The sequence below is a fragment of the Microcaecilia unicolor genome, chromosome 5 (assembly GCF_901765095.1).
Source record: "Microcaecilia unicolor chromosome 5, aMicUni1.1, whole genome shotgun sequence".
In the NCBI taxonomy this organism is placed as follows: domain Eukaryota; kingdom Metazoa; phylum Chordata; class Amphibia; order Gymnophiona; family Siphonopidae; genus Microcaecilia; species Microcaecilia unicolor.
Window position 1 is genome coordinate 293834701 of NC_044035.1, and position 15762 is coordinate 293850462.

At 46.3% G+C, this 15762-nt stretch overlaps 1 protein-coding gene across 1 annotated transcript in view; it reads right to left on the reverse strand.

Moving 5' to 3' along the window:
• LTN1 (listerin E3 ubiquitin protein ligase 1) overlaps positions 1-15762 on the reverse strand; it is a 154171-nt gene that overhangs the window by 44734 nt on the left and 93675 nt on the right. Inside the window, exon 22 of the mRNA XM_030204279.1 lies at positions 4999-5212. Within this exon, the coding sequence (XP_030060139.1) occupies positions 4999-5212 (214 nt within the window). The remainder of the gene's footprint in view (positions 1-4998; positions 5213-15762) is intronic.

The following is a 15762-nucleotide window of genomic DNA, read 5'->3' on the forward strand; positions in this document are numbered from 1 at the left end:
TTCAAGGGAAACCTCGGGCCTGTTCCTTTCACAGTGCCCAAGACAATTCAATATTTTCAGTCTTAGCAGCCTCTGGCGGTAGGCCAAGCACTGTCTGCGACTGCTGGGGTTGCCACGCCCCAAACGCAGCCAATAAGTCCGAAGTTCTCCACAGAGGTTCAGGTCTGGCTGTAGACAGACCTCAAAGCAAAACGTATGCAGTTCAATCTGGTAAATCAAATGGCTTACCTCAGCCAGGCCGTGATTATGACACAGTACCTTCCACATCATATGCTGGGGATCCAAATCTTCTCTCCCTGGGCCTCCTTATCCTCAGCCTGGCTCTGTCTACTATACTCCTAGTTATGGGCTCTGCCCCTCAAAGCTCACCCCCTCCCAGGGCAGGTCTCGTGTTCTTAAGGTAGTCCAGGCTACTGGAAGGACTGTTCTTAAGGGAGAGGGGCAGTGTTCTGTAAATCCCCTCACAGCCAGTTTAAAGACACATAGGGACCATTTTACTAAGGTGCACTAACCACTAACGCAGTCTTAGCGCACCAAAAAATGCTAAAACGTCCTGCAGCGATTTCCCCATTTGCATGAGCTAATTATGCGTTATTTATTTTTTGTAGGAGGCATGGGCGGGGAATGGATGTGGAAGCGTTATTTAGCCAGCAAGTTGACATTAGCATGCACTAACTGGATAATGTGGACTTAATGCAGGAGCACTTAGCACCTTCTACAACAGGAGGTGGTAAGTGCCCTGCATTATCATCTTTTTTGCAAGTCCCATGCACTAACTGAAAAATTAACATGGGACCTGCAAAACTAAAAATAGAAAATACCCTATTTTACTGCCGCAGTAAAAATGGGCTTAGCACATGGGACAGTCCCACATTAGGACACGCTAAGCCCTTTTTTTTTTAAAACACAGGTTAGTAAAAGGGCTCCATAATTTGTTAATAATTTATTTAGAAATTCTGTATGCCAAAGTCAAAACATCTCAGAGGTGGAAGCCATATTTATATCTGTACTAGAAGCATAACCTTTCAACAACAAGAGTCCATGTAATCAGATGCACATATTCCAAAAAGGGAAAGTGTATGCCCTACAGAAACAATTTATGCACCAAAAACACTGGGATATCCCAGTGCTAAACTGCTAGTGCTGTGCATTGCCATGCAGCGGAACTGAGTTTGATTCCTGGGACAGGTCTTCCACTCCATGATTCAACTGAGGAGGCAGTATTCATTGTCCCTGCAAGTAGAGTCTTAGTCACTGTACAAAAGTGACACCTGGTGGCTGGATTCAGGACTCCTGATTGCAGGGCTCCAAAAGGCAGTCATGTGATTTTGGTTCTAGTCCACTCATAGTTCAAATCTATTACTCATCCTGTTAGATTCACTTAACAGATCCAGTTTGTGAAATTACAAGCTATTTATAAAACTGACATTTTCAAAGTCTACAATTAGATTCCCTAAAAGCTCTCATGTTTTAAGTAATATAATCTTCCCTTTGCATTTGACACTGTTATATTAAGATGTCCACTGGAAGCCGCAAAAGGTATTTCTAAATTATAACAAGATTATAGGTATCACAGGTAGATTTTTTTTTCTTGTAGTAGAATGTAGAAGTTGTAACTAAATTCACATATCTTAAAAAGCAAGATAGTGTTTTTAGCTTATCAACCATAATTGGCTGTGCAGCTGTTTTACCATTAACAGTTATGTCTCTTCGGTTGTGTGTGCATAAAATGCTACACACTTCAAAACAAAGCCTTTAAAGTAGGACATTTTATTCCAAACTTTGTGGCATGAAATTCAAGAAACAGGTCAACATGGATTTTTGCAGAATGTTGACTGAAGGCAGGAAATGACATCAACAGCCCTAGTTTTTTAAATAGAAGGAAAGAAGCACTACGGTCATGTTGAAGGAAACCTGGTGACGCTTAAGCAGAGAGTACAAGAGAGCTAGCAAGTATCTAAAACTTTTAAGCCATATTTAATTCAACTTTACTGGATTTGAGTACTAGTTTATTGATTTAAAAAATTCACTATTTAAGCACATTTTTTACATGTTTTTTGTATTTCTTTGCAGTATGTTTGATCCTAGACACCTTAACACAGCTATGGACAAAACTCTGGCCATAGACGGTGAGGTTGACAGCATGATAAATTCGAGCACATCTTGTTGAAAGCTAAGTTTGTTTTTTATAGTCGCAGAAATACAGGTTTTCCAGTAAATCAGCAATACGGAGTGTTAATACTTTGATTGGAGTGTTTTTTTAATGCCAGTGACGTTATTTATTTATTTATTCATTCATTCATTCAGACTTTCTATACCACCTTTGATAACAAGCAGTTCAAAGCGGTGTACAATAATCACAAAACATATAATCAAAGTAAGGAAAAGAACTAGAATAGGAAAGCATAATACAGGAAAGCATACACCAACTAAGAAAGACTAAATATATACCAAAATGGTAGGGAAGAAGGAAGGGGAAACAAACACTCAGGGGAAGGGTTAAGGTTAATCCAGAGCAAAAATCCAGGGGTAAGGAACAGAAAAGGCTTATTGAAAAAGCCAGGCTTTAACCAGAGTTTTAAATTTCTATAAAGAAAGTTCAGATTGTGAAGAATGCTACATAAGGTGAAGTGCCAGACCCATAAGCTTTGAAAGTAAGATAAGGACTTTGAAAAGAATATGCTGCTCAAGTGGAAGCCAGTTGTGAGACTTAAGCAGTCGGGAAATATGGTCAGAGCGATGAGCATGGCATAGGAGTCTCATTGCGGTATTCTGGAGGGACTGCAGTTTTTTTTTATTTTTTTTTACAAAGGGAATGGTTACAGCCTAGGTAGACTATGTTACAGTATTCGAGTCTTGTAGTAAATAAGGACAGAATGAGTGTGTGGAAAGAATCATGATCAAGAAACCATCGGACTGAACATAGTTGTCTAAGTACTAAAAAAACCTGTCTTTCATAAATGAGAAATCTGAATGGAAAATGAAAGTTGGGAGGCCAATATTATATCTAGGTATTGGAAGGATTCAACCGACTGGATAACAGAATTGAAAAATTTAAGGGGAATGCTAGGTGTAATAAGACCGCTCATAAACCAACAGGCTACTGTTTTCTGGGTAGTAAGCACAAGCTTGTGGTCAGCGAGCCATTTTGAAACCGTATTCAAACAATCTTGAACGGGGAGGGGTTGACAGAAGGAGAAAAGTGATTAGTAGGCCAAATTAATAAGATGTCATCTGCATATAGGTAGCATGAGATCCCAAAGGATTGGATGAGTGTGGCAACAGGGCTGAGAAAAAGATTAAATAGCTGTGGGGACAAGATAGAAGCCTGTAGTATATCACATGACAAGAGTCAGGAAGATGTGTAGAAAGAGGTGATGACTCGGAATGAACGGCCTGAAAGGAATGATGAAAAAAACAGGCCAAAACTGAACCGGATATACCTAGTGAAGAGAGATGGGAAAGGAAATGATCATGGTTCCCGAGGTCAAAAGCAGTGGAGAGGTCAAGTGAGATGGCAAGAACAACAAGGTGTTTGTCCAGGTGGGAATGGATTTCACTGAGGACAGCTGTAAGGACTGTCTCGGTACTAAAGTGTGGACGGAAGCCAGATTGCCTCGGGTGAAGTGCAAGGGATTTTTCAACAGAGATAATCTTTTTGAGTACTTTAGAAAGGAAGCATAAGTTTGAAACTGGGTGATAATGTGCTGGGACTTGGGGATCTAATGAGGGTTTTTAAAGAATCAGATAAACTATAGTAGCCTTCCAGCAGGTCAGGAATTGGCCAGTAGATAAACTAGTATTCATAATAAGCAAAATTTCAGGAAGAGTGCCAAGGTCAGAGGTTTCTAACCAAGAAGATGAAATAGGATCTAAAGAGCATGAAGTGGATCTCATAGATGTAATAATTTTGGAAAGGGAGAATTGTGCCTGAAGTTGAAATAATGACCAGGGAAACGTGCCAAGAAATGGAGAAGAGCATTGTGAAGCAAGAGGGATGACTGAAGATATGGTGAGAGTGGCCTGAGCTTGTAGAGAAGGGTTGAGAAGATGCGGGGAGGAAGTCCAAGGGGCTGTGGAACCTGGAGGAGGAACAGGGAAGGAAGCAAGATGCACGATTTTTGTAGTGAAAAATTGCAAAAGAGCCTTAGCTGAGGGAGTCAAGGAGGCTAAAGACTCATGACTAGGGATTGTCAGTTTGCAAAAAATTAAAGTTCCTTAGAAGGGTTAGGAGCATTTGTGAAGTGATCCATAAAGAAACGTCTCTTGGCAGTTTTTAAGTGGAAATTATAATCTCTAACTTTAGATCTACATAAGACAAGATCAGATGGATTTCTCAATTTTTTCCTGATATCCTCAGCTCTCTGCAATTGATGTTTCAGAAATGGAGACCAGAGTGAAACCAGAGATTTTTTTTCGATGGAGGGGATTGTGCTATCAGGCATAGCATTGCCAGTGTATCTAGTGCGTCAGATAGAGCCAAATGTAAGGAATTGGTTTGATAGACTCAAGGAATGGAAATCAGGGAGAAACGAAACCAAGAATGGTGATGAACTATGAGAGTCAACTTTAGCAAATGTATGGACCAGCCAGAATTAGGGTAATTCAAAGAACAGCTTGCAATCTTGTCAGATGAAAAAGCTGAAGACAAAATGGTCAGACCAGGGGATGGGAAGTCCCTCTGAAGTATTTCAAAATAAATGAAGTGTAGGGTTCTGAGGCTTTTTCCCCCTATGAAGAATATACTCCATTTAAATATAATGACTATATACAATTTAGATATGTTGTAAATCTTGTTGGCAAATTTTTAAGGAGAGGATTTATGATATCCAAATTCAGTCTCTTCTATCCTCTGGTATAGACATTTGATAATGACCTATTAAGATATGCAATTTACTTCTGCAGCAAACGTATTTCTTTAAGGCCATTTTACATGACAGAGTACCAAAACACTTTCAAAAATGAAATCTTTAGTATTTAGACGAATGTGTAACATACCTGCAATCTTCACTAACAGTGGTAGCAGTAAGCTGTTAATCCCTTCTGAAAAGAACTCCTTCCATTCACTTAAGAGGTTTCTGGGGAGCTTTTCAATAGTGCTTGGAGCAATGTCTTGGAAATAAACATTAAGGGCAGAAGCCAGATTAAAACTTTCACAGGCAAAAAGTTGAATAAGTGGAACTTTATAAAGGAGGGTGTTCTCATTCACAGTCTGAAAAAAAATATCAACATACAAGTCATTTAGTTTTCAAAAGTCTATGGCCAACAGTAAGTTTCCCAATACTACTAAAAACCTAAATAACTAAGTCATACAATAACAACTTATTACTCAACAACCAATTTACCAAGTAAGGTAAAATTATGTATAATCATACCTGATAATTTTCTTTCCATTAATCATAGCTGATCAATCCATAGACTGGTGGGTTGTGTCCATCTACCAGCAGGTGGAGATAGAGAGCAAACTTTTGCCTCCCTATATGTGGTCATGTGCTGCCGGAAACTCCTCAGTATGTCGATATCAAAGCTCCATCCGCAGGACTCAGCACTTAGAGAATTACACCCACGAAGGGACACTCTGCCCAGCTCACCACCGCCGAAACGGGGGAGGGGAATTAACCCAGCTCATCCCCACACAAGTGGGGGAGGGGAATCCGTCCAGCTCATCCCCGCGGAGCGGGGGAGGGACACCACACCCGCCGAAGCGGGGGGATCTGGCTTATCCTGCAACCGCAACCGCGGGAGGAGCTGACTGACCCGAACACCGCCGAAGCGGGAGGGGTACAAAACTGCCCTACAGCCGCACGAAGCGGGAGGGAGTGCCGGCAGAATTATAAGTCTCAATCCAGCCCCGTAAAACGGAGGGGAGAGGAATGCAGCAGCTCACTGTAACACAAACTCGTCTTAACTCTTGAAGAATCCAAGTGAAAAAACTTGAACACGAAGTCTTTCTGAAGTAACTGAAGAGTAAACTTGAACCTGAAATGCAACCAGAATAAAACAATACAGATATCTGGGAGGGGCTATGGATTGATCAGCTATGATTAATGGAAAGAAAATTATCAGGTATGATTATACATAATTTTACCTTCCATATCATCAAGCTGATCAATCCATAGACTGGTGGGATGTACCGAAGCAGTACTCACCCAGGGCGGGACCTAGAAATCCCTGACCGCAACACTGAAGCTCCAAACCGGGCCTCCGCCCGAGCAGCCACAGTCAAGCGGTAATGCTTGGAGAATGTATGGGCCGAAGCCCAAGTTGCCGCCTTGCATATCTCCTCCAAGGAGACGGAACCGGCCTCTGCCATCGAGGCCGCCTGAGCTCTTGTGGAGTGAGCCTTCAGCTGGATAGGCGGCACCTTCCCTGCGGCCACATAAGCCGCTGCAATGGCTTCCTTGACCCATCTTGCCACTGTAGGCTTAGCAGCCTGCAGACCCCTACGAGGACCTGCAAACAGGACAAACAGATGATCCGATTTCCGGAAATCATTGGTCACTTCCAAGTATCTGATGATGACTCGTCTCACATCCAGATATTTAAGAGCAGAGTACTCCTCTGGGTAGTCCTCCCTACGAAAGGAAGGGAGACAGAGCTGCTGATTCACATGGAAGCGAGAAACAATCTTGGGCAGAAAGGAAGGCACTGTGCGAATAGTCACTCCTGCCTCAGTGAACTGCAGAAAAGGCTCTCGACATGAGAGCGCCTGGAGCTCGGAAACTCTTTTGGCTGAAGTGATAGCCACCAAAAAGACTGCTTTCAACGTCAGGTCTTTCAGAGATGCCCTCGACAAGGGTTCGAACGGCGGCTTCTGCAATGCTCTTAGCACCAGGTTGAGATTCCACGCAGGCACCACTGAGTGCAGAGGAGGGCGCAGGTGATTAACTCCCTTGAGAAAGCGCACCACATCTGGCTGGGAAGCCAGGGAAGCACCCTTCAGGCGGCCCCTGAAGCAAGCCAGAGCCGCTACCTGGACCTTAAGGGAACTGAGCGACAGGCCTTTGTCCAGACCTTCTTGCAGGAACGCCAACACTGAAGAAATTGGAGCAGTGAAGGGAGAAAGTGAGCCTGCTTCACACCACGCTGCAAAGATACGCCAAACCCTGGCGTAAGCAGTAGAAGTAGAGCGTTTCCTCGCTCTCAGCATAGTGGCGATGACCTTGTCTGAGAAGCCCTTCTTCCTCAGACGCTGCCGCTCAATAGCCAGGCCGTAAGACCAAAGGGGGAGGGATCCTCCATCACCACGGGACCCTGATGTAACAGGCCCTGCTCCACTGGCAGCCGCAGAGGATCGTCGATTGAGAGCCTGATCAAGTCCGCATACCAGGGACGTCTGGGCCAATCCGGACCCACCAGGATTATCCTGCCGGGATGTCTTGCCACCCGGTCTAGGACCCTGCCCAACATGGGCCAGGGTGGGAACACATAGAGAAGCTCTTGTGTCGGCCATTGTTGGAGAAGAGCATCTACTCCCAGGGATCGAGGGTCCCGTCCTCTGCTGAAGAAGCGCGGCACCTGGCAATTGGCCGATGACGCCATCAGATCTAGGCTCGGCTGGCCCCAGCGCTTCGTGATGTCCAAGAACGCCTGAGCAGATAGCTGCCACTCTCCGGGCTCCAAGGTATGGCGACTGAGAAAGTCCGCCTTGACATTCATGACTCCGGCAATGTGGGCCGCTGACAGCTGTTCCAGGTTCGCTTCCGCCCACTGGCATAGACTCATAGCCTCCTTGGCTAGAGGGGCGCTCTTGGTACCTCCCTGGCGGTTGACATAGGCCACAGCCGTGGCATTGTCCGACAGTACACGTACAGGCTTCAGCACCAGTACCGGGATGAACTCCAAAAGCGCCAACCGAATGGCTCTGAGTTCCAGGAGGTTGATAGACCACTTCGCCTCTGCAGGAGACCAGAGCCCCTGCGCTGTCCTTCCCAAGCAGTGGGCTCCCCAGCCCGACAATGAGGCGTCCGTCGTGACGACAATCCACTCTGGGGTCACCAGAGGCATTCCTGCAGACAACTTGTCTGCCTGCATCCACCAGCTCAGCGCCTTGCGCACTGCTGGATCCAAGGGAAGACGCACCGCATAATCCTCCGACATCGGAGTCCAGCGCTGCAGCAGAGAGTGTTGTAGTGGTCTCATATGAGCCCTGGCCCAGGGCACTACTTCCATCGTGGCCGTCATAGAGCCCAACAGCTGCACATAGTCCCAAGCCCGAAGAGGAGAGGCTACCAGGAACTGGTCCACCTGAGCCTGAAGCTTGACAATCCGATTGTCTGGCAGGAACACTCTGCCCACTTGGGTGTCGAATCGAACTCCCAGATACTCCAGGGACTGAGTCGGGCGCAGCTGGCTCTTCTCCCAGTTGATGATCCATCCCAGGGAGCTCAAAAGAGCAACTACCCGGTCCACAGCTTTGCCGCACTCTGCATAAGAGGGGGCTCGGATCAACCAGTCGTCCAGATAAGGATGGACTTGTACTCCTTCCTTTCGCAGGAAGGCCGCTATGACCACCATTACTTTGGAAAAGGTCCGCGGAGCAGTAGCCAACCCGAACGGGAGGGCTCTGAACTGGAAGTGTCGGCCCAGGACTGCAAAACGCAGAAAGCGTTGATGAGGAGGCCAGATGGGAATATGCAGGTACGCTTCCTTGATGTCCAAGGAAGCCAGGTACTCCCCTGCCTTCACTGCCGCTATAACAGAGCGGAGAGTCTCCATGCGAAAGTGCCGCACTTTCAAGGCCCGATTGACCCCTTTGAGGTCGAGGATAGGCCGGACAGAACCTCCTTTCTTTGGTACCACAAAGTAAATGGAGTAACGCCCCTTGCCAAGCTGACTTTCTGGCACCGGAACGACCGCACCCAGGCGGATCAGATTGTCCAAAGTCTGCTGCACTGCCACAGCTTTGACCGGAGACTTGCAGGGAGAGAGTACAAACCCGTCTCTTAAGGGTCGGCAGAACTCTAGCTTGTAGCCGTCTCTGATGACTTCCAGCACCCAAGCGTCTGAAGTTATTGTGGTCCACTCGCCCAGAAACGAGGACAGCCGTCCTCCAATCTGCACTGGGGCGTGGACCAAGACCCCGTCATTGGGTACGAGACCCTGGGGGAGGACCGGAGGGAGCACCTCCGGGACGGCGGTCTCTGCGAAAGGAACGCTGCTTGGGGGAGAAATGCCTCTTAAAGGAAGAGGGGGCAGAAGAACCCGACCTGCCCGGGCGGTACCGACGGGCTTCCTGAAACCGTCCTCTGGAGGTACCGGGACGAGCACTAGCCCGAGCCCTGACCTCTGGTAACTTCTTGCCCTTAGACGTGCCGAGATCGGTCACGATTTTGTCCAGCTCGACCCCAAAGAGCAGCTTGCCTTTAAAAGGCAACCTAGCCAGGCGGGATTTAGAGGCGTGGTCAGCAGACCAATGTTTCAGCCAAAGCCACCGCCGCGCAGAGACTGTCTGAGCCATGCCTTTAGCTGAGGCTCTCAAGACATCATACAGCAAGTCTGCCAAATAGGCTAAGCCCGATTCCAGGGCTGGCCAATCATCCCTCAAGGAATGATCCGAGGGGAAAGCCCGCTGCACCATAGTCAGGCACGCCCTGGCCACATAGGAGCCGCAAACTGAGGCCTGCAAACTTAAAGCAGCCGCCTCAAAGGACGACCTTAAGGCCGCCTCCAATCTCCTGTCTTGGGCGTCCTTTAGGGCCGTGCCACCTTCCACCGGCAATGCCGTTTTCTTAGTCACCGCAGTGATTAAAGAATCCACGGTAGGCCACAGATAGGCCTCACGTTCACTCACAGCCAAAGGATAGAGGCGGGACATAGCCCTAGCCACTTTAAGGCTCGCTTCTGGGACATCCCATTGAGCCGAAATTAAGGTGTGCATGGCATCATGCACGTGGAAGGCTCTAGGCGGGCGCTTCGTCCCCAGCATAATGGCAGAGCCAACAGGGGCTGAGGGAGAGACGTCCTCCGGAGAGGAAATCTTCAAAGTGTCCATGGCCTGTAACAACAGGTTGGGCAAATCCTCTGGGCGAAAAAGCCGCGCTGCAGAGGGGTCATCCGCTCCATCCGAGCGGGGATCCGTCTCCTCCAAGGAATCCGCAAAGGACCGTTGGGAGACCTCAGACACGCTGCCCTCATCTACATCGGAGGAGACAAATTCCTCCAAGGCCTGGGAATCAACCCGAGGGCGTTTACCTCTGGGAACCTCAACCTCTTTACCAGACGAGGGAGCGGGGGCAGCGTTGTGCATGAGGAAGACCTGATGCAGCAGCAAAACAAACTCGGGGGAGAAACCCCCCAGACTGTGCACTTCCGCAGCCTGGGCAACAGCCCTAGGCGCACTCTCAACCGGCGCTCGCAACAGCGGGGGAGAGGCCTGCTGCGCATCCAAAATGGCGTCCGGCGCGAAACTCCGCGAAGGAGCCGCGCGGGAAGAACGGCTCTTAACTTTAGCCGCTTCTGTGCCGTCGCCCAAATTAAGGGTGTTCATGGCATTAATGTCTCCAACCTCAAGGGCGGCCCAAGAAGAAGCCGTCCGAGCCGCGTGGCCGGCCAAAATGGTGGAGGCGAGGAGCGGGGGATGGGCGTTTATGGCGGGAAAAACCGCCATGCCGGAGGAAGGACCGGGACATTCATCGGTCACGAAACTGCCACCCAACAAGGGCGAATCAGGCTTTAAGACCCCCGCATCCCCTCTAGAAGCGCTCAAGCGACCCGGGGAGCGACCCTTTGCGCCCTCGCCCTCCGACGCCATGTGCCACGAGGAGAAGAATCGGGGAACCCCCGCCCGCTATAAAAAGGTAAAAATTACCTGCTGTCCGCTCCGAGTTGTAACGACCTGGTGTCCCAGTGAGTAGCTGCAATAGACGCTTAAATAAACGTCGAAATAAACGCCTTTAAAGACGTTTAAATTTTTTTTTTTTTTTTTTTTTTTTTTTCAACGGAGCCAGCGGGAGGGGGGAGAAAAGGAGGGACCTGGCACCACCAGGTTTGCACTTGCTCAAAAGAGCCCTCAACCCCAGGCACTCAACAAAACCTAAAAATTAGGCTTGGAGGCCTAGCCAGAGCTGCTGCTGCTGTGTGTGACCACCACCTGCTGAGATAGAGAACATACTGAGGAGTTTCCGGCAGCACATGACCACATATAGGGAGGCAAAAGTTTGCTCTCTATCTCCACCTGCTGGTAGATGGACACAACCCACCAGTCTATGGATTGATCAGCTTGATGATATGGAATGTACACTTAAATGCAAAAAATTAACTCCTATCTGAAGACCCCAGATTATATGCATTAAGGGGATCTGGATTTAGCTCAATCTTTTTCACTAATAGCTCAAGGCAAATTATATTCAAGTACAGTACGCATTTCTATGTCCCTGGAGGGTTTACAATCTAAGTTTTTACTCAAGGCAATGAAGGGTAAGTGATCTGGCTTAAATTTAATAGACTTTGAAAACCTTACTTCATAAATCTAGGGGTGGGCATTTAATAATTTTAATGCATTAATTGTATTAAGCTCCTTGATCCTTGCACTGCTACCCATCTCTCTCTCTGCCTTTCCTCCAATCCCATGGAATGGAATCTCTCAGCTTCCTCCTTCCGGCATCTCTTTCTCTTCTGCTCCCCCCCCCCCCCCCCCCACACTTCCTGGGGGCATGCTCAGGATGCGATGCAAAATACATTTGTCTAGCTCCATGAAAAACTTAGGATTGAGGAGGTGCTGCAGGAGAGCAGCAGATCGGAACAAGCACACATGCATGGTGAAGCATCCTCAAAAGTTCTAGAAAGTGCTGGAGGAGACTTCCTGTGCAGGCTCCATCGGATGATGACACCAGTATGCAAGGATTTATTTATCCTACTTGTTCTTGGAGAATCACCCTATCCCCATCCCAGATAACTTATGATCTTTGGGGAAAGAGGTGCATGTAGATAACACTGCCACTTATCTCTCTGGCTTCAACAATCTATAGCTTCTAAGCAACAACTACCCTTTAGCTCTGCATAGACTGCCTCAGAAGAGGGTGATGGTGGTTACAGCTGTGCCTGCAGAATTTTCCCCTCATCTCCTGTCTCCTGTATTTACATATGAAAGAAGGTGGTAGCTTGCACCTCCTCTCCTTTTAGCACTGCACACCAAGTCTCCACTAAAGGCAGCCTAGTTATGTGTGATATTTAAATCATACTAACATTTCTATCCAAGCTGCAGAACTGAGCAGCAGCAGGAAAGAGAGCAGTGAGTGATGGTATTGGAAAGGTAAGTAGGAGAAAAACCATATAAGGTTTTGATGAGCCATTTAATAATGCAAATGATAATGTCTGTCCCATCGCAAATTAAGGCTATACTGTAGATTCTAACGGCCAATTTCATCTTAGTTTCTTAAGGAAAAAATACAAAGGTGAACTTTTAGACACAGCTGTTAATTTCCTTTCCATGAGTCCATCCTGTTGCTTTGTGTCTCTTTCCTATCAGCAGATAGAGATACTGAATTATTCCAGTAACATCACTAGTATAAGAGCTAGTGTATCCTGGAACTTTCCAGTATGCTACTGTCAAAGCAGAATTACGCAATACCAAGAGAGGCTCTTCGAGTTCACAGAAAACAAGGAACAGAAACAGGAGCAGACCCAAAGTCCAGAGAAACCTTTATTGAAATAGACCCTACATGGCTATGTTTCATCAAACAGGCTGCATCAGGGGATTATTGACACACTACTAAATTAAACATACACATAAAAATATATAAATTATGTCCACAAACATGCAGTCAATTTAAAAACATGTACACAGACATGCAGTTAATTTAAAAAGGAAAATAAAAACATACAATAACTAAACATAAGCATATAAATACCATAAACTGAAAAAAACAAATATAGTTTAAAAAGGGGGAGAGTACCAGACATGCAAATCAGTTTAAACAAATGTACAACTTACAATAACCCAGTTACAGCATAAATTATCAATATAGACCATAATCGTACTTTTAAAATATTATAGTGTGCATAGTAGACATACAAAACTCTATGCAGAAAGACACCATAGTGGATCAATACGACAGAAATGAACATGGGGACAGAACAATGCTTTCCCAGGCTAGTAAACAGGTATCCAAGACTGCCTAAAAAAGGAGAAATCTAAAAATCAGCAGTCACAGCAGAAGAGGGCTTTGTGTAGGAGAAAAGTTTTGGAGGTCCCCTCGAGTCCCTCCAATATGGGGTTTCTTTCATTAGACTCTGATGCTGGTTGCACAGACATCCATAAAGCCCATGATGGTGTCTATGAACTGGGGCAACCATTCTTGGCAAAATAAGTGGATGAGTAGGGAGCCCTTCTCCTGTATGAACATCTCTAGCTCCAAACTAATCTCCTCCCGAGAAATGGAATCTGAGAGCTCCCCTAAATCCAATGGAGTAGGGCGACCCACATCCAGCCCAGACAAGCACTTCCTGTTTAGGGACCCCAAAGGTCATCCAAGCCCCCATGCTCCTTGATGCCATTAGCCCCTGTGCCTCCGGGGTGGGGTAGGGGGGCCCAAAGCCTAATAGATTGTACCAGAGCCTTCAGCCATTCTGATCCTAAGGGTCACCCTCAACCCTGGGTACAAGGAGCACAAGTAGACAGTCCCGCCAGCCTGCCTGCCCCCCACCCAGGGCTGAGAAGGCAGTTTCTCCACCTGCTCCACAGTTTGGGGGAACAGCAATAAAACGGCTGCCATTCCTTCCAAACTAGCAGAGATTGAGGGCCTGTGGCAAAACAGGGGACCTATGCCTGTGATTTCTTATGTGGATGTATGACATATTTGTTCCACTGTGCATTTCCCTTGTTTGGCCAGCAGATGGTGCCTATCCTCTGTAAAGCTGTTGCAGAAGTGATGATTTCTTCCCACCTAAGCTCTGAGGGAAAGTAACCTGCGCTTCTGTTGGCCGGAGGCCTCGCAGGGCCATATACACTAAACTTAACGAGCCAGCAACGTGGTTTTTAAACTAGTTCTATCCAGTTTAGCGTGAAGTAGTAAACCAGGACATGCACAAAAGGGATCTCCGAGCCATTTTCCTGTCACGGTAGCAGCTAACGAAAACAGAATGCAAAGCTATTATAATGATCTAATTACTATTATGATGTGCATGTAATGCGATGCACTACCGTTTCCGACCCCATGCACAAAAGCAGACCCTACCTTTACCGTGGAAATTTTAACGGGCGGTCTGAACCTGCCAATTCTTCATTATCGCAAGTAGGAGAAGGGGAGAAACAAGGCAGGGAAGATGGAACACACACAAAAAAAAAAAGTACACTAGCTTACACACAGCTTCTTTGGCGTGTACGAAAGTAATGCCACAATTCTTTTCTCAAATGACATTTTACTGGAAAAAATTTTTTTTTGGGGGGGGGGGGCAGTAAATGTAAACCATAAAAGTAATGGTGACTTACCACAAATGCAAGGAAGACAAGGGTCAAACACGCATAGCGATTAACTATTATGCACATGCTCAGCTCACCGGCTTCCCCCATATCACATGCAAATGAGCTGGGTAGCAAAAGCAACGAGCAGCTCATTTGCATGCGATTCTCTTTGTGAATCCCTCTGTGTTTCTAAATCGGTAAATTTTACCGATTTGGAAATGCAGAAGGATTCTAAACGGTACCTTTGTGCATCTGGCTCTCAGTGTTAATGCTCTGGGCTCTGATTAGCCCAGAGGTTCAAAATCCAGCAAGAATCTGCTGGAAACCTTTAGGCTCAGAGAGGGAGTGTGGAGAGCAAAAGCCTCTCTACACTGAGACCCTATTCAAAACTGTGAGCAGTTATATTTTTCCTGAACTCCCCAGGAACTACTCAGGTAGTAAGTGTTTAGGTAGTTTTATGTTGATACCTGTTTAAGTTATCTGTTGTTGTTTACTAATTACACACCATTCCTCTGTTACTGTTCTACTTTGTTCTGATAATAAACCTAAGTTTATTAGCTCTTTGTCCTGGACCGACTAAGAATCCTGGTGTTTGTGTACTTGGTCTGTGGGTACTTTCGAGGAACTGTTGGACCCCTGTGAGTTGGATTATTCTTTCCAATGTGCATCACCTTGCATTTGTCCACATTAAATTTCATCTGCCATTTGGACACCCAGTCTTCCAATTTCTTAAGGTCTTCCTGAAGTATTTCACAGTCCGCAAATGTTTTAACAACCTTGAATAGTTTTGTATCATCTGCAAATTTGATCAACTCACTCGTCGTTCCGATTTCTATATCATTTATAAATATGTTAAATAGTACCGGTCCCAGTACAGATCCCTGCGGCACTCCACTCTCCTCCATTGAGAGAAATGACCATTTAACCCTACCCTCTGTTTTCTGCCCAATAACCGATTCCTAATCTACACTAGAACCTTGCCTCCTATCCCATGACTAATTTTCTCAGGAGTCTCTCATGAGGAACTTTATCAAAAGTTTTCTGAAAATCTAGATACACTACATCAATCAGCTCACCTTTATCCACATGTTTATTCACGCCTTCAAAGAAATGAAGCAAATTGGTGAGGCAAGACTTCCCTCAGTTGAACCCATGCTGACTCTGTCCCATTAATAATTCAGTATGTCTACCTCCATTTGCTGGTAGGAAAGACACACAAGCCAACGGTATTGATTGGTCTAGCAGGGACAGTAAGGAAATGTCCTTTGTCTGTGGTTACCATATTATTCACATAATTACAGAACATCTGTTTAGTAATGACAAATTGCTACTGTCCTGCAGAATTCAGATTTGCTTAG